Genomic DNA, 26634 nt, shown 5'->3' with positions numbered 1-26634 from the left:
CCATAAAGCACTTTCCTTAACTTACATGCTCTTAATTAACATTGGTCCCAGACGCCAACAAACACTGTCCACCTTTAGCTTAAAATACAACTGTCTCACTAAAGATTTTTTTTTTAATAGGCAAGGAATTATCTATTCAGAAAATCGCAAAATTCTCTGTAGAATATTATTTTATTTTTTAAAAGTAAAAATATATATACACACAAGTAAACCGTTTTACATTTTAAAAAATAAAAATGAAGTCTGAATACTGACTTTCCTTGGAAATTCTTCCAAGTCTAATTCATTCAATCTCTGGGAATCAGCAGGACTGAGTCTTCCGGTTACTGACAAAGGGAAGAATACACATTTGTCTACTGAATCTGGAAATCCCAAGTTGCAAAACTTTTCTCAGGTTAAATATTAATCTCTGAGCATCTCACTATGACTACAATAAACCAGTATGGTAGGAAGTACAGAGTACATGGAGACAGGCTGTAGTGTCCGAGCAAAATCCTCCCATTCAGGACTTTCTAAACAAAGATTATAAAAACTGCAGGAAAGGAAATCTGACGACAATTTACTGTTACATGATTTGTCTACTCCTAGCCATTTTCCTCAGCAATTGTTCCCTCTGTTTATCTCATATATAGGTTAAAAATAGACAAGGTAAGAGCAGAGAAGGGGTCCAGCAACTTCCAGAAGATGAAGAAAAGAGCATAGCAACACAAGAAACTGGTGGACAAGGAACGTTAGGAAAATAACTTAAGAAACACCCTCCCACTTCAGGCTAAAACTGATCAAAAGCATTAAGTGGAAAATAAGGTGTGTCAAGAAGTAAGGAAGAACAAATAAATTAAAAATGTCACCTTTCCCTCAAATGGAGGTACACGGTACAGGCAAATTTAATGCCTTATTTCAAAGCTACTAGACTAGTTGGACGAGCATCGCTCCTTACAACTGCAGCAGAATTTCATACAGCGATGATTTTTCAAAGACAAGAAGATCACGACTTGGCTTTGAACTATCCTTTCTGACAGAGAGGATATTGAGTGTCCAGGCCACAGGCAGTTTCAAGTGCACTCTGCTTGAGTAATTGTGGGAAAAACACAAATCTGGATGCAAATTTATGGCAGTGGATTCATCTGCTAACTCACAGCCAACGTGTCCTCAAGTTTCTGAAGCTTCAGAAAAAGAAACATGCCTGGGGACCTGTTTCTTCTTCACACAGCTTTATTTTTAAATACTAGTTTCTGTTTGGTGAAAACTGTACAGCCTTGACTATTTTAAAAACCTTCAACAGTATGCTGTATGACAAAGACTATTATAAAAAATGAACCAAATAATGGCATTCCACTGAGTAAGTGGAACTCATGCGCGCACGCACACACATACACAAAACCATCGTGTAAATAGCGAAGTTAAGGGATTTATAAATAGCAAAATCTTTGAATAAAGTATATACATTTTTAGGCTTTTTCTATAAACATATATATATAGTGCTCCTAGGAGAGACAAGTAACTGTGTCCTACATCACAATTTAGAACATAAGATTAGTTGATGTTACTCTAAAGGCCTTTGAGGTTTTTTTCCTTATGTATGTGCATCCTACACAGTAACACTTGCAAAGGTGTCTTTTCACATTAGTTCCTCTCTCAATGTACAAAATCTTATCTTTTCACATTACAGTTCAACAGCCTGCAAAGCAGTGACAGGAAAGCCAGCATTGCACGCTGAAAGAATAAATGTGATTACAATGTAGAGCCTGCACGAGGAGAGCGCTGCACTTCACCAAAAAGACCTACAAATGGAGTGTGAGAAACTGGCCAAGAAACCACCCTCAACATTCCCATTTGCAGCCATGCCTTGGGCCTTTAGACGTACACCAATTAAAAGCTATTTTAAGATACACCGCTCTTACAAAAGGAGTAACATTTTGTTTCAACAGTAAGACAATTATAGGTTAATACGACTGCCATACCATAACACGGATAGGGCCAGACACCGTATGACTCTGAGCACCTCCTGTAAAGTACTGTGCACTCAACTTTCTCTTCTTTAAAGATTATTTAAATGTGAAATGAATATGTTTGGTACCCATCAAAAGCACTCAGTATTTCATAAGGTCAAGCTAACGATGACCAAATCAAACCACTCCGTATTAGCAGTAATCATAACCATTCAAGAATGAATGCTAAATGGATGATGCTCAGAAAAAAAAATACCAAAGGGCCCACATAATTGCGAGTATTTTTAAAACTAATTTTGCTTTTAAAATCCCATAATACTCTGTTTAAATACTTCTGGAGCAAGTTTCAAATGGAACAACTGGCAGTGCATTCATGAAAACAATGCCAAAAATCTCACTCATAAAACGATCATGGGCTGAAGGATCACGATTAGCAAGTACTCCACTGTCCCGTTTGCGTTTTGATGGTCTTTGCTCAAATAGAAGCTCTGATTTTTGCTATTCTGAGGAAAAAAAACCCAAACAACAACAAAAAAGCGCTTTCTTTTAGAAGTTACAGTTCGAAAATTCAAAGTACAAAACTCATGGATGCAATGGTACCGTTCCCCACCCCCCTATCTTTCCAGAGGTAAAGCTTGTTTCACACCAAACTGAACATCAGTTGTCCCTTTAAAACATCAAAGGGGCAAAATGAAGCTGGCCACATCTTATTCTACTTCCTTGGGGACATCAGTGAGATTAAAAGTTGAAGGTACTGAGGTTATCCTTTTTAGAAATCCCATGCTTTGGTGCTTATTATTAAAAGAAAATTCATTTCACATGCCACGTGTTAGGTAACTACTGCGTGTCACGCAAAAGACAGTTTTCCACATTTAGAATTGCTCACAATGAAGCCCTGAGGTAACCGCCTTTTTTCCAGGCAACAGTAAGACAGTCCCCTTTGACATTTCATCATCCTTTTACAGTCTACACTAGTATATGCAACTTGGAGCAGTCAATATTGATTATCAATTGTTCCCAACGATGGGATCTGTCCAGTTGAGTTTTGTGTGTTTTTAGGATAAAGACTCAGCAGAACGGGCTAATTTGGGTGCAGTGTCTTCTAACGGAGCTTCAACTGAATTGCCCAGGTCTCCATTTTCATGTCCATCAATACTTGGTTTCTTATCAAACACTGCAAGTTAAAAAGAAATTTCATTTAAGGAAGAGAAGCAATCTTGGGAAGGACAGATCAATGAGCCTTATTTCAGAAACTAAAGTTTGCTGAAATGACTACTAAAATAAGAGCTACTAATAGGCTTTTAGCAGGACATAGTATGACAGGAAAACAGGAACTGTTTCTATATCTCTCTGATCCAAAAAATGTATTTGAAGAAGCCAACAACATAAAGTGTTAAGGGGAATTAACTACTCCTAGACTACAGTCAGGAAAAGATAAGAATAAATTTGAATTTCAGCCTTTGGGAAAAGGTGATCACAAAAAACTCCCACAAATTAATTCAGTTAAATTCAGTTGTATCTAAGTAAACCAGGCCAATAAGTGAGGGACCAACCAAAAGAGCTGACAGCCTACTAGTAGGTTAATTGAATTAAAAGTAGATTGATTTTATGATGAATATAAAACCAATGTTTTCCAGAAATTGGTTTGCATGTTGACTTCAGAATTAAACTGCATGTAACACATTTTAGGTTTACCTTGTGAGGGTTTGACATCCACATTTGCATCTTTCCTATTAGAACTTGAATTTGCACCTTCTTCCAGTTCATCGAGATATAAACGATAACGGTGTCCACTCTCATCTTCATATTCTACATTTTCATCATCAGAATCAACTTCCGGAGCAACATACACTACTTCAAATTCAATCTCACCTCTCTAAAATGCAATGAAAATTACAAATTTACTTATTACTGCACAGCTATGTAATAGGATTACCCAGATGAGCTGGGTTACTAACACAAATACATTTTACTGTTGTAAACACATTTACAGTTGTGTTGAATACTTCCGATATTTATCTGAATTAAGTTTTTACTGAATAAAGCAGCACAGCTCTATAGCTATGATTTATCAAAGTTATCCGAATTTCTTAATTATGTGCCAATACATTTCAAACAATGACTTCCAGTGAGTAAGTTTTCTGACAAATCAAATTCACCTTAACTGTCTGAAAATGGGAAGCAAGGCAGGAAGAAGATTCTAGACCACAAAGCATATGACAAACATTGCTTGGCTGGACCTGATCAGTCATAGAAGAATAAAATATACGTCACTAAATTATTGCTGTGGGGCAATGTAAAAAGGTAATTTCCTTCAGCCTTACTGAAGAATCATTAGCCAATACATGGGTTTAACTGAACCAGTACTGGTCCAGCTTTTTTCTGCTTAAGTTGCAAGACATAAGAGGATTTAGCATAAGATAATACAGCTTCAGGAATCACTGTAGCTTAGCATAACACTGTGCTTAACAGAAAACATTACAATTCAAGGTAATTCAACAGGCAGAACACAGTGAGAACCTAAATGTGACTACGGATTACAGGTCCCAACTGACCTGTTGTGAAAGAATAGTTACAGCTTCTTTATGTTTTGCATCTCTTAAATTAACTCCATTTACTGCCAGAATAGCATCACCAACATGCAGTCCTCCACATCGATCAGCAGGTTGTCCAGGATGGATTTCAGAGATCAGTATTGGAACACCGTGCTCCTTCCCACCCTATAAAAAAAGAAAGTAGATTTTAGTTAACTGAGGTGTCCATTAGCATAAAATGAAGATTCCAGTACTTGTTCTTAAAGTGCTTATTTCAACTTCTATCATACAAAATTAGAAATTATGCTTCAGGCAAAAATAACGCTTAAGAAGAACGTATGAGATGCTTCCCTTAACTCTTCTCCCAAGAAAAGAATGGACAAATTTCAAATATATCTCAAAGAGTCAAAGGAGACGATTCTGAATAATAACAAAAGTCTAAAATCATATACCAGCTGCTGAGGCAACGTCAAAACCTCACTAAGAAAGCGTATTGGGCACCATATTGACTTGCAAGAAACAATATTAACATTTAGAATAGAAGTATAATAGTCAAAATTTGTTGTAAAATGTTAATACAGCTAAGTTAATACAGTTAAGTGTGAAATGTCAACACCAATACTTTTAAAAAATTACAATCGCAACAGCTAAGCTTTGGAAGTTAGTTCTCAGATTGTTTCTGCTCTTCTACAGACTTACCACACCTGCAATTCACCACTGGCTAATCTGCTAAAGCATCTATATAAAGCGTCAACGTAAGTTAAAATCATAAGTTTTACATAAAGTAGCAGTTATCTATTTCCTAGTCTATCAAAATGAGTCTTCAAGTTCTACAACCACAGCTATGAATTTGCACATGCTTTTTTTTGTATGTTCTAACAAAACATTCACTGAGCCACATATTTTACAGAAGTACAAAAACAAATTCAAATTGCTTCTTGTGTCATGGAAAATAAATGCAAGTATTTACTGTGATTGAAATTCCTAGTCCTTCATGGTCTTCTTTAACCAGCAAAACTTTTCTGATTGGACCAACACCTTGGCTCTTCTTTAAGGCATCAGGATCCTAGTTTGATAAAAAACAAACATAGCATACATATAAATGTGTGACCCAAAAAGTGATGCATTTCTGCATTTTGGGCTTTTTTAATTGTATATAGGCAGCATACCAGCAACACAATTTTAGATTAGCTCCAGGCTTACAGTGAAATCAGAAAAGATTCCTCACTATGAGCTCCTGATGAAAATAATTATTTCAGTGCTGAGTGATGCACAACACAGAAATTAACTTCAAAAGAAGGAAATCGGTCACATATTAAAAATATAAGGGACTACGTGAAGGCATGCTGATCTCTGCTGAAGAGTTATATGACATAAACTGCAATTTAAAACTAGAAGATGCAATACGGTTCCAAGGAAGAGGTTGCTTGCTCAAGCTTATTTTTATTATGGTAAAAACAAACCACACCTAAACCCATTCAACACAAAACTAAAAGAGAGACTAAATAAATCAAGGTATTTATTTTGCTTTTGTTAAGCCACTGTTGCTATTATACAGATCCTTAAAATCACAAATACAGGTATTTGTCCACCAATATTTTATATGCAATTAGCAACATAAGCACTAAGATCCATCTGACCAACTAAGGTATTTAGAACAGAGCAAAGTAAAACACTCTCCTGAAAATGTTTAGTTTTACGCACTGGAGTGATTAACAGGTCATGTGCCAAGTTGGGTGAGTTCTACCAAGGCTACCCACAGTGAAATGCCTTTTAAAGGTTTTATTTTAAAAAGTACCTTTTGGAGGAAAAAAAAAAAATCAACTATGTTTACAGAATGTCAATTTATCTGGTCTTTAAAAAAAATTTAAGAATTAATTTCAGTTCAAACGGATTCTAAAAATGTTATTCTTGTTGTTTTTTGTAAATAAGTTAGCTCCACATTTTGAAACCTAGGTCACAAAATTAAGCTGTTAAATTCATATTTGTACACACACATAGCAGAGGCTCAGTTTTCAAAAGGACTGAGTGTTGCTAAGTAAGTCAAAGGAATTGTATCATCTTTCATGGTCACTTATGGGGACATGCTATTCAGCGTGGAACTGTCCTCCAGCATACAAAGAACTATGTGCTTAGAAGTGACTTTTGAAAGAACAAAATATTGAAGTAAAAACAATCACAAAAATTAAGAAATAGCTCATATCTATTTTCCACAAACGCTGGAAATCATGGACGAATGGCTCATCTTTTCAACTTACGTGTCCTGGTGGTGCTTGCATTGGTCGTTTTAGATCATTCCGACCTCGACAAGCTCTAATAACGGTTTTGTGACGGTGAAGGTGTATTTCTGCTTCAAGCTGATTCCAGAGCTTGTCATGAGCCGGTCCCTTCATATCTCGTCCCAGTAACTGAATCTGCTGGACCCTACATAATGACAAAGAGAGTAAAACAATACACTATGTTACAACTGAAAAATCAATGCATTGTATATCTCATACACTTCATGTGGCCACAGCACAACTAGTGCAAGTGCAGTAACTGTGGGGACTTTTTGTTTCTTCCTTTTGTTCTGCTAACGTGAGACTTCTAATTAGTCTTAACTTTAGACCTGCCTCTGGGGATGCAAAGGAAGAAAGCAACAACAAAAGCATCTCATGCTAAGGGACACAGATTGACTTTACACACCTTCCAGCTAGTTCCTTATCTAAATACTTGGCTGCCAATCTTGCTCCATAAACCTCAGCCTGAAGCACAGCTATGTGTCGACGAAGAGCTTCATTTTCCTTCCTCAGCAACTTCACCTCAGCTTCCAGCTGAGCTTCTTTCACTTTTTCTTTCTTGTTAGCTTCAAGTTCTCTCTCCTTTAAAAAAAAAAAAAAAAAAAGTTGAAAGCTTTTATCAAAGTTAATAATGAAAGAGCACTCTCTGCTTCTGCACACACAGTATGAATTAACTCTTTTGTGTACAGGACATGCATGCAGGAAAAAAAATGTAAGCAGGGATTATGGCACTGCAGCTAGCGGTTTGCACGCTCCCCTCTGGGGAGAGGGGGCCTTGCAGTCAACTCTGTGCTCCTGACATGATTTTTATCCAATTTACAACTCCTCAGCACAATATGCATCTACTGGTTCAAAGCCCAAGGACTGTAACTAACGACAGCACTTCTCCCTGTCACACATAGGTGGCAAAATTTAAGTAGCCTGAATATCGTCCTTACTTTTTCCTGTGTTCAAATGGAAGATTCATACAATGAGAGAGAAGATTATTTTAAAAATGAAAATCACTAAATATTTCAATTTTATAATATTCTTTAACTATTTTAACATGAAGGAAATTTCTTTAAGTCTGTATATCCTTAAAATGACAATTATTATCATGCAAACAACAAAGAAATGTCCAGCCAAGGATATATCCAAATCAGAATCTGAAGACCAACCACAAAACTAAAGCCAGAGATTCTACACATGAAGTTGCCTACCCTGACAAAACTTAAAAGAGAAGTTAGTGCAAAACAGCTTTGTTAAAAGAAGAACAAAACAACCAAAACTCAAAACAAAAAGAAACAACAACAAAAAAAAACATAAACAAAAAACCCAACACACAAAAAACACTGTAAGGAATGTACCTTCTCTTTTTTTAGGGGAAAATTTTGACTGATCTACATCTGAACAATAGGAGTTTCTAAAACTATACCAATTCTCTCTATTATTATGATGGTCTTGGGCTATTTTCATTCCCATCTACTGCCAGTAGCCAAAGGGCCATTACGAGAATTGGAGAGTGCTGACAGGCTGCGCTGCCTCTGCCACACGCTGCATCTGCAGGAACGGTCACAGCTCAGACATAACACTCCTTTTACAGTAGCTGGAGAGTCCGTATACAGGTACAATGTTCCTGTAACACTTACATTAGCTATGTATGTATTGCCAATATTACTCTAAATAGCATAGGCCCCCTGTTTATCTATGTACTCACTTTTAGAAAATCTTCTATTTGACAAATATAAATAGACAAAGACTAGAATTTGACAGACACATGAAGGTGCATCATTCACATCCAAACCTCCGTTTTCTTCCTTATTGGATATTTTTATGCTTTATTTACTGAATAAAAAGTAATCAACTAAAAATTCATAATATCTTTGCCAATAATTTGTTAGAATGTAACTATTCAGAAGTGTATTTCTATTCAGAAGAGTGCTCTAGAGCTGTACAAGTTCCTTGCTGTATCCAAAATACACCTTGGGAGAAGAATTCCAACCTCCTCCAGAAAAGTGAATTGCTGAAGTGATCCAAGATTGCTTACCCTGGCAAATTCCATGTAGCCCACTTTACTGTATTTATACAAAGTAGTCAGCTTAAAAACTCTCATCAAGTTTCCATTTATTTTCTCTGAATTAGATTAATCATTTAAATTAAATTTAAACGAAAGTCAAATGTTACATTTCTAAGTGGAATCACTTTTAGTCATGCATTTTAAATGTCGTACCTAAACTACGAGGAACAACGTAATTCCATAAAATTGTTTTTTTCCTATTTTCTCCATTACTACAACTATTAGTCTGTGACTGAGGTGGAAAATGACACCCTGAAGCCATAGGATCATATTCTTAATGCTACTGCAGACTGTCTCCAATTGATCACCACTAAGAAAAAACAAAGGTTGCAATACAGAATATCTGAAGATGTACCCAAAGGACATGTCTTTTTTTGACCAACTGTCATGAGATGTCATAAGTCTCCAAAAATCTTTAAAAAAATTGAGGAAGTTACAGCATCATTTCACACCTTCTAGTGATTATAGCGTGGCATAGGTTCTGCAAAACAGAAAAAACTATGTTTTCTGTTGGTAATATAAAAAAACACCAAACCAAAAATGCAACTGCAATGTTGAAGATCAAAGCTTACAGTTACCAGCTATCCTGTGGCTTTTCAAAGAGCAAATACTGAGCAATGATAATGAGGTATATAACACAATAAAAGTGGAAAAGCTGTTTAAAAACCTTTCAAGTCTATTGCCGTGAAAGACCGAAAGATAAAAGTTAACTTTGCATCGCTTTTTCTTCTTATCTATGTGTTATTGAGTTTATGTTTTGGGCTGTCACACAAGCCAGTAAATCGTATTAGTCATGTCCATAAAGAGAACTGAGAAAAGTGAAAACAAGGAAAAATTCATGAGATTTTTTAAAAAAATACAATATATAAAATACTTCACATTACACTGGTAGATGTGTACAGTGTTTATGCTTTAGAAATTGTATAACACCTTAAAAACGTTTCAGATACTGCCAGAACAATCTTTCAGAATGTCAAGTTGTCAGATATTGCCCCAAGTTAGCTGTAACAATAATAAATGAAACACACACAGGCTTAGGAACGAGGGCACCAAAACTAGAAAAGAAAAACTAAAATGCAAAGAAAATTCTTTACACAGCATCTTGCCAACAGACAGGAAGAAGGAAAAAGCCAGATCTGGTTTGCCAGTTTTGGAGGCCAACATATAGAAGTTGTTGCACAAAACAAAAGCACTGCTTAAACACAAAAAGAGGCAATCGGCATACTTACCATCTCATCCACAGAAAGGACAGACTTAAGACAGAAGAAAAGAGTTCCATAATTAGAGAAACAGACAATAGGAACTTCAAGAAAATGCAACAACATAAATGACTTACTCCAAAAGAAATTTACCAGCAGATTGTGTATTTCATTGGACAGCATAAAGAACAAGCACACTGTTACAATTGTACTTAGCAGCAATTTTGGTGTTTTGCAGTCAAAGTTATTAAAAATCTTCTTAAAAATTTTAACCTTATTGTAGTATTGAAATCCTACCAAGAGAATGTGAAATGCATGAAAGCACTTTTGAAAGTATCATAGAAAATATATTCTGTAATATAACATCTGTTATACAGATAATAGATTTTTTTTCCTTTCAGAAAGAATAACAAAATACATATTACAAGACAGACATCAAGTATCAGGAGAAGTAGCAAAAAAGACATATTAATTGCAAAACTCAAGACAAAAAATTCCCCTAGGCAACTTCATACTCTTACACAGAAAGAGTTATCGTGCCTGTACTAAGCAGATACACCACTCCTAAAACCAGATTCAGCCTAAACTCCATGATGTTATGAATCGCTTCACAATCTGAAACATTTAGAAACGTCTTAGTTCACCACTAGGTACAATTTTACAGTTTGTTGCAGAGTATACAATTATGCTGAGTCTACATTCAAAAGAAGAGTGGTCGTCGTTAATAAAGAAAGCAGGAAGTGAACTAGTACAGAACTTTATTTGCCCAGCGCATATTCTGTTGACACAGTCCGTCTTTGCCCTCAGAGGCTTTCTGACTGCCAGAAGGTCAGCACGACAGTTTTTATCTACCTAAAACTCAGACTTCCCATTTTATTGTCATGTAAGCAACTTCAGTTTTGGTTGTTCAAGCTGCCCAGGCCTTTATAGCTTTCTGTATCTACAACAGTTTAAAAGTGAGTTTCTCTCCATTAGAGCTATGAAATCCCTAAAGGCAAAGTAAAGCCAACTCAAAAGATTAGCCCTGATGTTTATAAAAAAGGAGGAACAAACTGGAATTAAGGAGAGAATATCAGTATAGGCTGTTAATAAATTCAATTTCAACACAGATGAAGACCTGAAACAATGCAAGCAAAATGTATTTACTGTCATCTGTGGGAAAAAGACTGCTGTCAATAGCATGGAGAGTTAATCTTTCTTTAGAAATTGTTTATAACAAGTTAAGGAGAAACAAAAAGGTTAGAAGTATTATTCTCTATGTCATCCAGATGTTAAGCCTCCCTAATAAAATTTAGGGACCAAAACCACTCATAGTGATGTTGTGTTGGCTTAAAAAAAATTCCCTACATGTAAACCTGCAGCCTAACACTTACAGAATGCTGGTGATATTTAACTAATGTTAAATTAGTTAAATATTTACAGGGTGATAAAAATTATTAACAGCTCCAAAGAAGCTTCATCATGCTTAAACTATAATTTAATACAGAATAAATTACATGCACACAAAAATTATGTGCGATCCAGAAAATGTTACACTGATACCGAATATGCAAGTACGTAGGCCTAGGAACACAGCTCTAATTCAATTACAGCTTTTGGATCTGAAAAAGGAAGAATTTGGGTTGCTTCTGTTATTATAGCCTAGATAGCCTTTAAGCCCTACAGCCTATTGCTGTGTTTTATTATACATTAATTAACAGGACAAAAGAGCAGAGGAGACTAATCTGGTGTTCCGTATATGTTGGGACTAGGTATTTGCAATCAACCTGTGAATCAATTTTACAAACAGCCAGAGAGCTAGACTTTGATTTATGCCAACACTTAGAAACCACAATCTATACAACATTACTTTATTTTTCTAATTGACAAAGTCTCAGTCTTAAGAGTCTGAATCTGTGCTGTGGCTAGTAACAAGGCAGACTACACTCTGGGTATCAGTCAATACCAACTAATTGCACAGATTAATTATTGTTAACTTTTGGTGGGCTTTGTATAGGTCTAAGTTTCTAAAAAACATATCGTACAAAATTATCAGTGGTTTACTCAGTTCTTTTACAACAGTCTGCTGCACGTAGCAATGAATAGCAACACAGACGCATCTGCAGCATTCTTAAACAGAAAGAATGACAACAGAGACGAATGTGATGCCATCTACCATCTCTCTGTACGTCCGAACAATCCCATTCTTTCTCTTATCAGAGTGTAACTACAATAAAAATGATAGACTTACCGCACTTTCAGTTTTTTTAAGATACATGAAAATTTGTTTGTATTTGTATATTGGAAGCTATTAGCTTTTGCAACTTCTGCCTCCAGAAAAGCTTTAAAAGCCACCAAAATATTTTCTTATTCTACATTAAGAAACCACTTAAAAACAGTTTATGTAAAAACAACTCCTTAAATTTTTACTCATTATTCTGATATTATTTAAGTTATTTTTAATGGTTGCTAACAACCACCTATAAATGTTATTTAAAAAAGTTAACTCTCTCTAACATTTCTGATGTGAAAATTTGTAACAAGCTTATTCACACCTGCCAAGAAAGACCTTCATCCAGGAGAGGGAAAAGGATAATGTAATCCTCCATTCAAGCCATGATACTCACCAGTTTTGCCTTAATAGTCCCAGAATCAACACTCTGACCAGTTTTGGCATGGAGCTGAAGTTGAACAGCATGGAGTTGCAAAAGCTGATCATGCACTTCCTTTTCCAATACCGCTTTCTCTGCCTGCGTTTCTGTCAGTTCAGACTTCAGATCAACTAACTGGGCCTGTGAAGATATAATCCATCGTAGTAATTAGAGCAATGATTAAATGGGGTCATCAGAACTGTGATACACAGACACATCATTTGCTTGTACATATATACTATACATGGTGTAATACAGGTAAGAGTACACGCTGTCACAAGTTCCTCCGTAGCACAACCTAAGCACTGGATCATTTGCAGGCTTTTCTACTCCCCAGCTGCCACCAAATTCATTCCTCCACAGACCCAGTGTCAAACAACCACACTGCTGAAAGTAACAGTAGCTGTGATTTTCCTCATGCAGGCAATGCTGTGTGCTGATGATGTCTACTCCAGAACAGGGCAATGGCATTAAATCTACGTAGGAATTACAATCATAGCAATGTAAACACAATTTAAAGCTTAAAAAATACTAAATCTTATTGAAAAAAAATTATTGATCAAAGTAAAATGATGATTATAAATGCAACACTGAAAGCAAATAACCCACCGTACAATTGGTCTGTTATCAACAGCTTAACTGAAATAGTAAATTAAGTGGGCAAACCAGAAGCCATGAATTAAAATGCCCATAAAATGCATATGTAGGAAACCAGGAATAGTTATTAACTCTTAAAAAAGTGGTTTTGAAACATTTTAAATACAGGTCATATGTAGTATGTATATCTGGAATACAAGAACAAGTTCTAACATGTTTACCAGGTTACTTGTTATCCTTAAGTTCAAGTAGCATTTTATAAGATAAACGTTTATATAAGCTTTAAAGCTACTATTTGTCAAAAAACCCACAGGAGATGATCTCAGGGGAGGGGAATTTTGATCACGCTTAATATTTTTTGGTAAATTCCCAGATTACAATTTTGCTCCCAAAAATTTGGAACTAAAAAACAAAACAGAAAAGCCATTGATTCTTAAAAAAACCCAAAACAAACCAACAAAACCCTTGTATTATAGTATTTTAGATAATTTAATAACATTATATTAATGTTCAAATTTGCACTGAGTATCAAATTGCAAGCCAACAATCACCCCATTCAACTACATAAACACTGCTTTCCACCTTCCAACTGCTAGAATGACAAAAAACCTGAGTAATTTGTAAACCCTAGTAGAACTCTAAAGCAGAAACTGTCTTCTACATTAAGATGATATTTAAAATACCATAAAGCCATACAATTTTAGAGAAATGGGTGACTTACAAAATTGCATTGTTCTCCTCAATGACCAGCCACTGCTAAAGTCTCTCTGCTATGGGTTATCTACCCTCAAACAAAAGCAGACCTTTTGAACACCTGAACTAAAGCAGCAAAACAAAATAAATATCACCAGCATAAGAGGTGATAATATAGTACAGAGCAGATAACTAAGACCTTAATAATAAAGACACAATTTGACCCAGTCACAATTTCACATAATGTATAACAATATTACTTCTACTTTACTATAATTTGTTATTATTATATAATGTATAATGATATTATTTCTACTTTTAAAAAAGACCACTAATGTCTTCCTCCTTTCAAACAGATACTAACAACTAACATACTAACACTTATTACTTTTTTTATATAGACACACACACACACACAAACATTCATCCATTCTGACTGGAAATACCTGGAGAAGCAGAAAGTGGCAGAACAGATAAATTACACCAGTTTAATATTGTCCAGCCTCACCTAGTAGAGAATGGCATATAAATTCCGTCAAAAAAAAAGTTTTTTTCCCTGTGCAAATTACAAAGCAGCAAGAATGATGGCTACCAGGTTTGCGACATGCATGATGCTCCAAAGGGATCACAAAGAGACTGTCAAACTCATAATAAAAAGAAATAGTACTCTGCATAAGACCTAGGATTTACATTCATATCCTGCTGTTTTAATGAAGAGAGCAAAATGAGAAATGGTATGAGTACACACCATGGAAGTAACCTATTTACACATTATGAAAAGTCATAAATCCATCCCCAGGAACAGATGCAGATACAAGAGTCACACTGAAAAACAAACAATAAGCTGTTTTCAAATCTTGTGATCTACTTCTATGAAAGCTGACAAATCTTTACACTATTTCACAGCTTTCTCAACTTGGCCAGCTCACTTAATTCTCCTTTATATAACTCTTACTAGCACTGTTTTTTATCCACATTCCTTCACTTTGTTATAAAGGAATCATATGGAGAGACCACTGGAAATTCAACAGCTCTGCATTCGAGTTTGGAAGGTACTCAGTAAAATCCAGAGAGGGGACAGAGACAGCAGAGGAAGTGATGAGCACAAACAAGAACTATGGGTACGGCCATGCCTTCCAAGAGCACCATTCACTGCATGAGGCTGGAGTTCTACAGGAAAAAACATATAATTCTAATGTTTCAATTTGCATGAGCACAATGAGGAAGAACTAGTGTTGCACAAGCAAGTGTACCCATCCTTTAATTGCTGGCTTTTTGGATGTACTTTCCAAGACGACTGTCAAACGAGAGATGTCATCTATTTTGAAGGTCACCTGTGACCATTCTAGAATTTGTGGAGAAGCCAGTTGGGGCAGAAGTACCGAACACCAAACTGTGGGAGACCCCTGAGCTTCATGGTTAGGAGAGATTAAGAAAAGACACCAAACAACAAATAGAGAACAGAAACTTTCACTGGGGAACAATAAGGGGCAGAGGTTGAAGAGAAGGTAGTATGTTTACTTTCATAACATTCTTTAACAGTAACTTGCCGATTCACCCAAAAGAGGAACTCTTCTGTATTTAGGGCAGTATACCACTGTGCAGATTAGCAATTATTGCAGATTAGCAAGTATCACACTGCAAGGTAACACCTTAGTTTCTCTCTGATAACTCACTTGTGAGTCTCTGCCCCAGGCAACAACACACAGTGTGTAGCAGGACTGGACTGATGGAACTACCATATAATCACGAAAACCTACACCCAGCCCTACAGCAGAGATGGAGAGAGAACTGGAGAATCAAGCAGACAGGACAGGAGAGACAGAATTTGCACAGCTCTTTTTTCCTTTAATTCTGACACCTGTTGGCAAGGTCAATGCCTTTTGAGATATGCTCATTTCTCTCTGACTCACCGAAGTCTTTGATAGTTTTCTCAGACTGAGATCTGTAACTGGAATTCGGTGCCAATGGCAATGGTAAGTGCCTGGTCTGGGCCTTAAAAAGGAAGCCAAAGCTTATGTAAATCAACCAGAAAATAATCAAGTTTCTTCTTTACTAAAGGAAGTCAGACCATTTGTTTCAATGCTCCACTTCTCCCACCTCTTGTCTGGGGACAACGATCACTAAATTTTCCTGAAGTGTTCTGAGAAATGTTTCAGTTCAATACTGACCACCAACTGAGAAGTCTGAGAAGTTATGTATATGAGACACTATGGAAAAGACTAAGAAAAAAAGAAGAGCATTACTGACAGAATCACTTATTTTTCTAAAGTACCTCATTCAAGCATGTTCTCCAATTTATCAATAATTAGACACATTACTGTTAATTTCTTTGTATGTACTGTCCCAATTACAGTCCCTACTCTGTCAACTATACAAGACGTACTCCTTGTTTTCTTACCTTTTTTCTCCTTGCTGTTCTGAATAAAAAAAAAACAAACCAACCTTTATTACTGATCTGATCTGTCTGGGGTGGGGGAGGAAAGGTAATCCCACAAGCCTGTATTTTTCTTTTCTTCCACAAAGTGCCAGTAAACACATGCTTTTTCAGAAAAAGCTACTGTTTCAGATTATTCCTCCATCAGTCTGTAAACAATCTACTCGTAATTCTAAATAAAAGTCTACAGTTTGAGTAAATTGCAGACCTTGGTCAAATTAATCAAATAGTAAAGCTCAATATTTATCTTCCAAATAATCTAACACAGAGATGATACAAGAAGAATAGTTTTGAAAGGCTAACTAAATATTTACTCAATTTTTGGCAATATTTTGCTGTTTACTAGGTATTTTGTATTTCACAGAGATCTTACACCTATGAAAATTAAAACAAATTTTCAATGGAAATAACACAAGAATTTATAAAGTATTCCTTCTTTCCATAAAATATAAAATAAATCACGGCATTAAGCAGCAGAAAAATGCTTATTCTGCAGGGCATTTGAAAATATTATTGCAAAAATTAAAAATAAATAAATAAAAAAACCCTAGACAAAACAGTCCAGACATAATGTCCTTCTATTTTTAATCAACAGCTCTTATTTCCCGTTCAAGCAGTTATGAGTTATCAAAAAATTGTGTTTGATATAAATGAACTTATGCTAAATATGTATTTTAAGCTGTCAATATAATCAATTCAGCTTACATGCTGGGATTGATTGCACTGACAGTTATGGAGTTCTTCAAATCTTAACCAGTGTTTGTTAGGAGGGACAAGGCTTTGAGCTGTAAACACAAAATGAACATCACTGAGGTCTCTTCCAATTATTTAGTATCATATCTCACCATTTTTTTTTTTGTATGCTGGTCTGAACTCTCAAAAAGCTACTTATTCATCCACCAGGACATTTTTCATAGAAAAGTAATTGTTAGAATAACTACACAAAGAGAAGTTATTTCTATAAGATCTTAGAGCCATATTGAAAGATCCTATGCTACATTTGTACATAATGAAGAATAAAAATGTGGACCTTGCCCTGACAACTTACAAAGTAAATACATGAAGGAAATGATGAATAAATGTAACATGAAAGAGAAGTACAAATACAGATGTATTTATGTATAGAGATGCACAACAGGAAGTAGACAGATGGCATGCTAAAACCACACGTTACCATTTCTCCTAAACATCACCACTTGAATGAGGCATTAGAAGACGGCAATATCGCGACCTCAGAGATCTAAAGCATCAGAGGGAGCACACGCAGACTGAGAAAACTTCAGGAAGTGGGACGATGGTGAGTAACATACCGTGTTGGCAGGAAACAATCCACCTCTCACTACTGAAAGGGAAACCAGCGGCAGGGGGTTGGTGGGCAGAGAGATGGCACCATCAGATAAAATAACAACATGCTTTTAACTTTGGGAAAAGCTTTTTTGCTGTATGAGCTATCATCCCAATAATTTCTGCAGTACAGACAAGAGTCTTATTTGAGCTAATAGATGTGAAAAAAATATCTAAGTCTTATCCATTGCCCAGACATGAGGACTCGAAATAGAGCTGAGTTGAACTGGAAAGCTAGATCCTAGGCCTGAATAATCCTAGGATGAGGCAGTGGCATTATTCACCACAGCAAATAAAAAAAGAGAGGAAGACCTGAATTCCCTCAACATCAAAGTATAATGAGTGCTTTTTGAGGCTTGTAATGATGCATATCAACTTCTGTCTCAAAAAAAGGCTAAGCATAATGGACGTATTAGAAAACACACAGGTTTTTCAGCAAAGGAAGAATACCCAAAAATATTACCAGCCTCCAGTGACTAAAAGTCATAAGCCAAGCACTCATCAAATGCCTTTAAGTAGCAAATATTCTCTAAAGATTTTTTTCATTTTCCTTTCATTTCAGGCCTTTAGGGTACACCTAATTCATTCTCATACCAAGCCTTCTAAACTCATACAGGTCTGAAAACTGCCTTTTTAAAATGAAAGATGACTTTTTTCCACCATTATCATCTCTATACTCCAGCAGTTAGGACTTAAAGAAACATCAAATACAAGCATACTAGCAATAAAAAAAAAAAACAAAACCCACAAAAACTGGTAACATTTCATCATTTCTATCTTAGTTTCCTAAACAAGGCTGTCTACTGCCATCATTTTATCTGTTTGTGTACATCTTTCCCTATTTTGCCCTCCCTGCTTGCCGATTTGAATTGAATCCATTTTCAAGATTCAAACAAATCCATTAGAGGGGTAAAGGTGTGTATGATTAAAGTTCCTATGACAGGCAAGTTTTGCGCAAAACAGCTGCTCAGTAGGAAAGAGTGACGGATTAGTGCTCTCATGGAGGGAAAAGCAGGAAGAGCCAGATCTTCACTAGTTTGTCTAATCCACCCAGATATAAGAGCAAACAGCGCGGAGGCTCAGCACCACACAGGCAGTTCTGAGCTAGTAGGTGTGCTGCTGCCTCTCATCCAGCCAGCTAACCAAAACTGCAGGTAGATGGAAAGGCAAAGGATGCCGTGCTGGGGAAACTCACACATCCCGGGAGAGAACCGAGGGTGCCTGAACTGGAAGGTCTTAGTGACTTGAGAAATTGCTCAATGTTAACTTTAGGACAAAAGCATTCCCAACAAATCAGCAGGAAGTGAGACTTCACGAGCACCATTGATTCTGTTACCAATAAAACACCTCCAGTACACATATTTTTTAATACTCATTTTACAGGAGAGGTCCCTATGAATCTTGCCATGGATCAAACCAAAATTCATAGACAAATAAAGCATATGAGGTGGTTTTACTTCTTCAGCGTTGTGTCCTCATGTAATTTATGCTAGACTCCAGAAAGTTTACCGACACGTGTGTTTATGTATTTAAACATTCACTCCTGATCGAGACTATTAACCTTCTAATTTAAAGGCTGAAACATGAAACACACAGAGAACATTGCTGCGATTACTCTGTGGCTTCCACCCCAGCACATGCACAAAAAAGCAATATAAACATCAAGATGCGACAGTAGCATATTTGCTTAACACTACATTTTGGAGGCATTTTTTTTAAAGACAGAAACATTGCTTAAAGGCAAAAGTAGGTTAAAAAAACCACCCTGATTATGCTTTACAAACAATGAAATCATTATTCCTAAGTGTTCCCGTAATGTTACACAACTGCAGGACAGAAAACATTTTTCAGGATGTGACAGCTGTAGCTCCTGCAGCCCGAGGCCGAAACATACCCACAGGCACCAGATACAAAAGTGGTGTTGGTTCAACAACAGAAGAGCCTGTCCTGCAGAGTTCTGAACCACACATACCGATAAATTTTCATGGGGAACCCCAACTTCGGCATCATCCCCTAGATGTGAAGTATCCCAAACTCTCAAGTACTGTGTTTCTCTAATTGCTGGAAGAAAGGGCTGTCTGCATTATCTCACCGGTGTCACTTCACCACTTGAACTACAGCTCTCCGAAAAACAAGAACAGTCTACCCTTCCTGAGTCCTGACTATTTGAGTCTTCCTGCCCATTAAGCAGCATTTGCTGCAATTTCTCACACAACTGTATTAAGTTTAATGGACTGGTTTGAATGAGAAACCATGAAACAGATCAGAGCCCTGTTAACCTCACTGTGCTCCTTACAAAACTAAACAACGTGACAGCACTGTAAAAAATGTGAGTTTCTGAATAAATGATACACTTAGGAACCATAATTTTTGTTGATAAAAACCCCCTTATTTCAACACAACCAAAGAATGCTTACTGCTTGTCAATGATGAAAGCCTGTTTCAAGAAATTATTTTGAAAGACTGTGCTTACAAATTTCTATGATTCTATTATTGTGACCTCAAAAAGGACATATGTGACTTAAGTTTTAGTTGAAGCTTTAAATTTAGTAAAATGTTCTTTATCATGTGGCTAATAAGAACGTGAAATACAAAATTTAGGACTAAATAAATACTACAGTAGTGTAGCTAACATAGGTAGTCTTGGTAAAAATGCAGTGTTTGAAACTGAAAACACAAATGAATCATAAATTAATTTAGTCCACCTTTAATGTGTCCCATACAGAATACACAGTACATGAGACATCTGCAAATTAATTGCTCCATTTCTCAGGTTCTATTCTAGTCCTGACAAAACATTGAAGAGACCGGTCAGCAAATTGAAAGGATGCAAAAGAACATTCATATTTTATCTTCTCTGCTGAAGACCATTCTGGATATGAAATTATTTGCACACTTTTCCTCACAGTGATTAAAAGATAACATAATAATAATAATAATACGTGTAAAGCATCTTAAAAATTTGGTTTCTATTTACATAAATGGAGATATCAGCCAACATTTATATGCCAGTCACTGATCTCTTTAATCTCTGTCATTAAAATACCTGTTACTGCAGGAACCTATTATTGTTTTCACTTTGCTTTACATACTGTTTCTTGCCGCTATTTTACTTTGTATTTGTCTGTAGCATTCTGTTTGCCCCTACTTGCAGAAACACAAATTAATAAGGGGCTTATAAAATGGGGACAAACTTTTAACAGGGCCTGTTGCGACAGGACAAGGGGTAATGGCTTTAAAATAAAAGAGGGAAGATTTGGGCTAGACGGAAGAAATTTTTTACAATGAGAGTGGTGAAACACTGGAACAGGTTGCCCAGAGAGGCGGTAGATGCCCCATCCCTGGAAACATTCCAGGTCAGGTTGCACGGGGCTCTGAGCAACCTGATCTAGTTGAAGATGTCCCTGCTTATTGCAGGGGGGGTTGGACTAGATGACCTTTAAAGGTCCCTTCCAACCCAAACTATTCTATGATTCTATGAAATTACATTTTTTTAAAATTGCTGTTTTTACACTTTGCTGCCAGTGCCAAATTTCTGTCTGCCTCACAAAGACTTTTTTTTTTTTTCAGGTTGCTCATGCTTCTAGTTGTTTATTAAGAAGACACAAATCCATTTTTAGAAGTAATATTGGTAGTTTTATTATTGCCGTTATTTTGAAAGTCATACTAGCTATGCAACACAATTCAGTAAATAAAACTAAGAAATATAAACTAAAATACCGGTTCCCTATCACTTACTCTTTGACAACTCCCAGAGAGATGAGAAAAGGAAAATACTGTACTATATGCTGACAGAAACTAAAGTAAGCTAGTTAAACTTGTATAGAATTCCAGAGCTTCTGATACAGGAAAATATTAATTAAGTATAGGTCACCTCTTTAAAAAGGGCGTAATTATTGTGAGAGAAATTATACGTATCAAACTAATGACAACTTGGTATATAAGCCAACTGGAAAATTTATGCAAGCCTGTACTTCCACTTCCCGAATATCTAAAAACTGCTCCCATTTTAGGATATACAACTAGCTGGATCAAATCTCATTCAATCGATTTTCCAAAAGAACACATTCCATCTAGTACCAACAGATTTCTATTCCAAAAGAGAAGAAGTTAAAAGTGACATTAATAAAATAACATCTCAGTAAATACCAGAAGTTTTTATGACATTTGAAAATATTAAACAATTTACTTTTCTTATGAAGTTACTGCAACTACGGTCCCAGTTTTATAGACACATAGGTCAGTGGGTAAAGAAATATCCTGGTCTTGAACAGATGCACTTCTCACTACAAAGCGAAGGAGGGAGGGGAAAAAAATCCAAACAGACCCTGCTAAGAAGGTGTATGGTCCTACCTTGGTTTAAAAAGTACTGCTAAACGACAAAGCCAGACTACAGTTCTGCAGTGTGCTCCATAAGATGGACTCACACACTATATGAGAAGTCACCACGCACATATTTGGGTTTCAGATTTTTTTTTTTATAGGGATCTTCAGATTACTTACATAATACTACATATGCTTTAGCTGATACAGTAACAAGTTACAGAAGAATTCAGCTTATAGGAACACGTTCCTCTAAACGTGCTAATTCCAAATTCATCAAGGACATCAAACTACATGGGCAATTAACTTCTTACACATATCCTTCAATGTTTTCCTTAACTTTAGCATGTACATTGGCTCAACACAACTGCCAAGACACAGGGTGTGCTCTACCAGACATTCCTTTCTAGCTTGTTCATTTAAAATTACAGAATCAGATCGGCAGTCAAAGTGACAAAGTTAAAGTCAAGCTCAGTTTTCACTGGCACATTAACCTACTTCTTTTACTTCTACAAAATTGCACTACACAGAACTTTTATTTTTTGAAATGGACATTTAGAAAATGTCACAGTCAGCATCATGTAATCTTCTCACCTCAAGTGATAGTCAAACAGGAAAAACAAATCCTACAAGCCTCCTCTCAATTAAAAAATCTACTGAAATCTTATACACTGACTGCCAGCCTGTACCTGCTGCTTTATAATGCTTTCTGAGACAGTGAGCATCACAAAAAAATCTCCTTTAAAATGGCTGTCATATCCTTTTGTTCTAACACCCTGAGGCCCTTACTGTTCTCCATCAAGGTACACTTCATTTGTTCATACTGAAGTGAAGTTGATCTCAGAAAAGACAGTGGCTTCTATCACCTAACACTTTTTTTCCTCTTTGATAACCTACTTAATTCAACTCTGTCCTACTGTGACCAGCAGGAAAAATATTAAACAAAAGGGGAGGAAGATTTGTTTTTGTAAGTTTAATTTAGGACTGCAAATGTTATTAGCACAGTAGTATGTTTATAACCTTTCACCACCCTAAAGCACCAGTAAATTTATCTGCATACATCCACTGTCGATCTGCATACCTTCAGGTTCCTTCTAAAAATAACTTAACTCTCAATTGGCAACATATAACTCCCTCTTTGGAAACTACCGTCTTCCTGGAATACTTCTTCCGCTATGCAGAAACATCCCTCTTACAATATTTTACTTAAACTCATCTCTCTCGCAGTAGATATACACCAATGGTGCCAAAATACTTTTTTTTCACCGAAGTCCTAGAGCAGGAGCTTCCATCCACCAAACCAACTGAGCTGTGCCTCTTAAAAGCAACTGTATCAGTCAGAGAACGCATATTAAACTGATAACTCAAAGTCTGAACTGCATTTCTTTATTCTTGTCTGTAATATTATAAGACGACCCAACAATTCTGGTCAAGGAAATGGAACCCACAAACAACAGAATTGTATTCAACATTCTGTATTATTAATTTGATTTTCCTTTAGGAAATAATACCACTCTTTCAGTAAGACAACGGCAGGCAAACACAGCTGTGGGAGTTAAAGTCCTAGCTTTTAACAGTCACTGACACATTCAGTCAAAGAATTATTTTAATCCAAATAAAGGCATGTTTCTGAAGATGGATTTAACTTATTGGCTTGAATAAGTGTTTGTACCTAAGTAAACTATGACTAATGAGACTTTTATGAATGTGATGAAAGCTTTGTATTAAAATGTACAAGCACTATAATTAAAATTGTGAGCTTTTAAGAAATGACTGCAATTTTAAAAGTTATACAAAATACAGTAACTTGCATTATAAAAAATAATAAAAAAGTAAATACACTGATCACATCCTAAATACCAATTCAAGTATCAATAATATAATAATAATAATATAACATTATCAATAATATAATAATTCAAGTAACCAATATCAATTCAAGACAATACTATAACCTTCTAAAGATCTATTTGAAAAATAAAAACGCCTTTATAGGTATGAGGTCTAATACTAGTATCAGTAATAAAAATATTTCACAAAATAAAAGGCTTTTTATTCACTTTTAAAGCACTCACTCTGGCTTATCAGCATCATTTTTATCAAACAATTACTTCATACGCTTAGACATACACAATAATTGTGCTATTACAACTACTAACTGCACTCCTTTGCTCTTCATCTTTCAGACTGAGGCACAGATCCTCAGTTATTTAGGTGCCCCTGATGATTTTAATTAGATACCGAAATACCTTTCAGGATCTGAGTTTTATCATTTCCTTTCAAAATATTTAAGCTTGAAAACTTCTCAAAGAAATATTTACCAAGCATTGACTCATTCTCTTAAAATAACCTGAAAACTCATCTGTTTTACAAGTCTGTACACAACACCCACCATCCCTGTGTAATATGCAATAAATACTGATTGTCTACTATAAACTCATAAATCTTACTTTACCACGCCTATACAATTAAGCCTACTGTATAGGTTGATATGTATATATACATATCCAATACTAAAATGTATATGACAGCATAGCAATAAAAAAGAATACCATAAACATCACTACAGTAAGTATTCTGGTGAAATAAAGACTGCAACGAAAAAAGCTCCTAGTTTAATGAGGTCTTTGTTCTACTTTGAAATAACCTGCTCCTCTGTTAAACTCTGTGGATAATTTTGCATAACAATGTCTTCACACCAGGAAGAAACATGATTAAAATCAAAGCCAATTTACTTACTTTACTTCCTACTGCAAGGCAGAGCTTGAGAAAAGCACGTTACCGTTTGAAGACTCTTAAATTCCTTTATTATAATAAGTATAACACACAGGACTGAAAGAACTGAATTCCATGGTTTATTTGTCTGCTAAAGCTCTTACAAAGGACGTATCTTCACGGTTCCAAAGAAGTCCTTCCCCTTACTCCCATATATTTACAAGTTAGCAGAACAAGGAATACAACACTAAAAAGCATGGCCTACAAGAGATACTGAAGAAATTGGATGGTTTTAGCCCAGGGAAAGGATAACTGAGGGAATGTCTTCCCTCATCAACAGTCTTCTAATATGTAACAGAAAAACAAGAGGGCAGTTAACATCCACACCTGGTAAGAACAAGACAAGTAACATCACCTACTAAACCAAAGATGACTCAGGCTGGACTGCAGTTCTAAAATGACCATCAAGTTCCCCAGAAGCTCCTTCCAGAGCGCTCCAGTTCTCACACAAGTCACAGGACCTGCAGCCCAGCCTCTTGAGCAGCATCAGCACTGGCCAGCTTGGCTCCAGCTGATGCTTCTTTCTTCCCACCCTGACTGAAATTCTGGATTAGGCACGAAGAAAACCTTCCAACAGCAAGGACAATTATTATTCTCCTCACACAATATGCAATCTCCACTATTAATTTTCTGACAGTCAGTTGGGCAGCGAGACATTTGATCTGCCTCTGAATATGAGGGGACAAGGGTACCTGTCAAAGCCCATCCCCAATCTGTTTTTCTGTTTCATTTACTTGAAAGTGGGAATGATGTCCTCATTTTGACTACTGACTATAAGCTTTAGGCATCTTGATCATATGCCTTCATCATCCCGTTTTTTAAAAAGGCTTCCCAAATTCACCCGGGACTTCATGCAAAGAGACCAGTCAGCGGCATCTGTTGCTCAAGACTACTGCTTTCAACATCAAAGAGAACTTTTTTTTTTTTCTTCTTCTTTTTGGCACGCACCGACCGCTTCGTGCCCACGCTATCATAACCAAAACCAGAGGACGGGCACGGCCGGGCCCAAATCCCGCGGGGCCGGACACACAGCCGCCGGGACCGAGGTCGGTGCGGGGTGGGGGGACACACTCCGGCTGACACCGCGGGCAGGGCACGGTCCCACCTCCGAGCAGAGACACCCCCCCCCCTCCGAGGGCCACCTCCTCCCCCCACTCCCCCCCTCACCTCCAGCTTGTGGTTGATCTGGGAGACGGTCTGCGCCTTGTGGCAGAGCTGGGCGAAGCAGGAGCTGAGGCTGGTCATCTTCTGCCGCCCCTCGTAGGTGATGTCGGCCTGGTCGGGGTCGATCTCCCCCAGCAGCAGGTCCACGTCCACGAAGGCCTTGTCAAACTCCTTCTCCAGCACCTCCAGCCAGCGGAACATGGACACCCCGCCGCCCGCTGCCGAAGCCGAGCCAGCCGCGCTCCCGCCGCATGCCGCCGCGCCCGGCCCGCAAGAACCACCGCCCGACGCCGACATGCTGCCGCTGCCGCTACCACCACCACAGCCGCCGCCGCCCCCTCCCCTCACACGCCCCGGCCTCTCCGGGCCGGGCAGGGCCCGCGACCACCCGCCTCAACCCCCGCCCCCCGCGGCCCGCTCCCCCTCCCGCCCCGCAGGACAAGGCGGCGGTAGCGGTAGCAGAGGCGGCAGCGGTAGCAACCGGCCCGACCCGGCCCGGCTCCAGCGGGGCAGCCACGCAGGGAAGCGAGAGGAAAGCTCTTGGCCGCGCATGCGCGGCGGCGCTGACAGGCGGCTCCGGAGGCGGTGGCAGCGCGCGGCTCGCACTGCCTGCCACAACTCCAAACGGCTGGCAGGCAGCAACGGCCGAGCCCC

At 37.3% G+C, this 26634-nt stretch overlaps 1 protein-coding gene across 2 annotated transcripts; it reads right to left on the bottom strand.

Moving 5' to 3' along the window:
- Positions 1-1203: 1203 nt before the first annotated feature.
- GOPC (golgi associated PDZ and coiled-coil motif containing) lies at positions 1204-26352 on the bottom strand. 2 transcript variants are annotated; one of them, XM_074580880.1, is made up of 9 exons: positions 25984-26352; positions 12624-12788; positions 10048-10071; positions 7169-7344; positions 6742-6907; positions 5454-5549; positions 4505-4669; positions 3645-3825; positions 1204-3123 (listed from the first exon to the last, which is right to left on the bottom strand). In XM_074580880.1, the coding sequence occupies exons 1-9, from the start codon at positions 26275-26277 to the stop codon at positions 3005-3007; spliced, it is 1386 nt and encodes a 461-aa protein (XP_074436981.1). In that variant the 5' UTR covers positions 26278-26352; the 3' UTR covers positions 1204-3004. The 2 variants fall into 2 exon arrangements, with proteins under 2 accessions (XP_074436981.1, XP_074436982.1); XM_074580881.1 differs by lacking the exon at positions 10048-10071.
- Positions 26353-26634: the final 282 nt, after the last annotated feature.

Source organism: Larus michahellis, chromosome 3, assembly GCF_964199755.1.
Source record: "Larus michahellis chromosome 3, bLarMic1.1, whole genome shotgun sequence".
Lineage (NCBI taxonomy): Eukaryota > Metazoa > Chordata > Aves > Charadriiformes > Laridae > Larus > Larus michahellis.
The sequence above is the reverse complement of the archived record's forward strand: the minus strand, read 5'-3'. Positions and strand labels throughout refer to the sequence as shown.

Excerpts from the sequence above, each read along its gene's own strand:
- GOPC (XM_074580880.1), bottom strand. The coding sequence starts at position 26,277 with ATGTCGGCGTCGGGCGGTGGTTCTTGCGGGCCGGGCGCGGCGGCATGC. Across the intron at positions 7,345-10,047 it reads TCCTTTCTGTGGATGAGATG|GAGAGAGAACTTGAAGCTAA; the intron begins GTAAGTATGCCG and ends TTTTTTTTAAAG. Across the intron at positions 3,826-4,504 it reads TAACTATTCTTTCACAACAG|AGAGGTGAGATTGAATTTGA; the intron begins GTCAGTTGGGAC and ends ATTGCATTTTAG.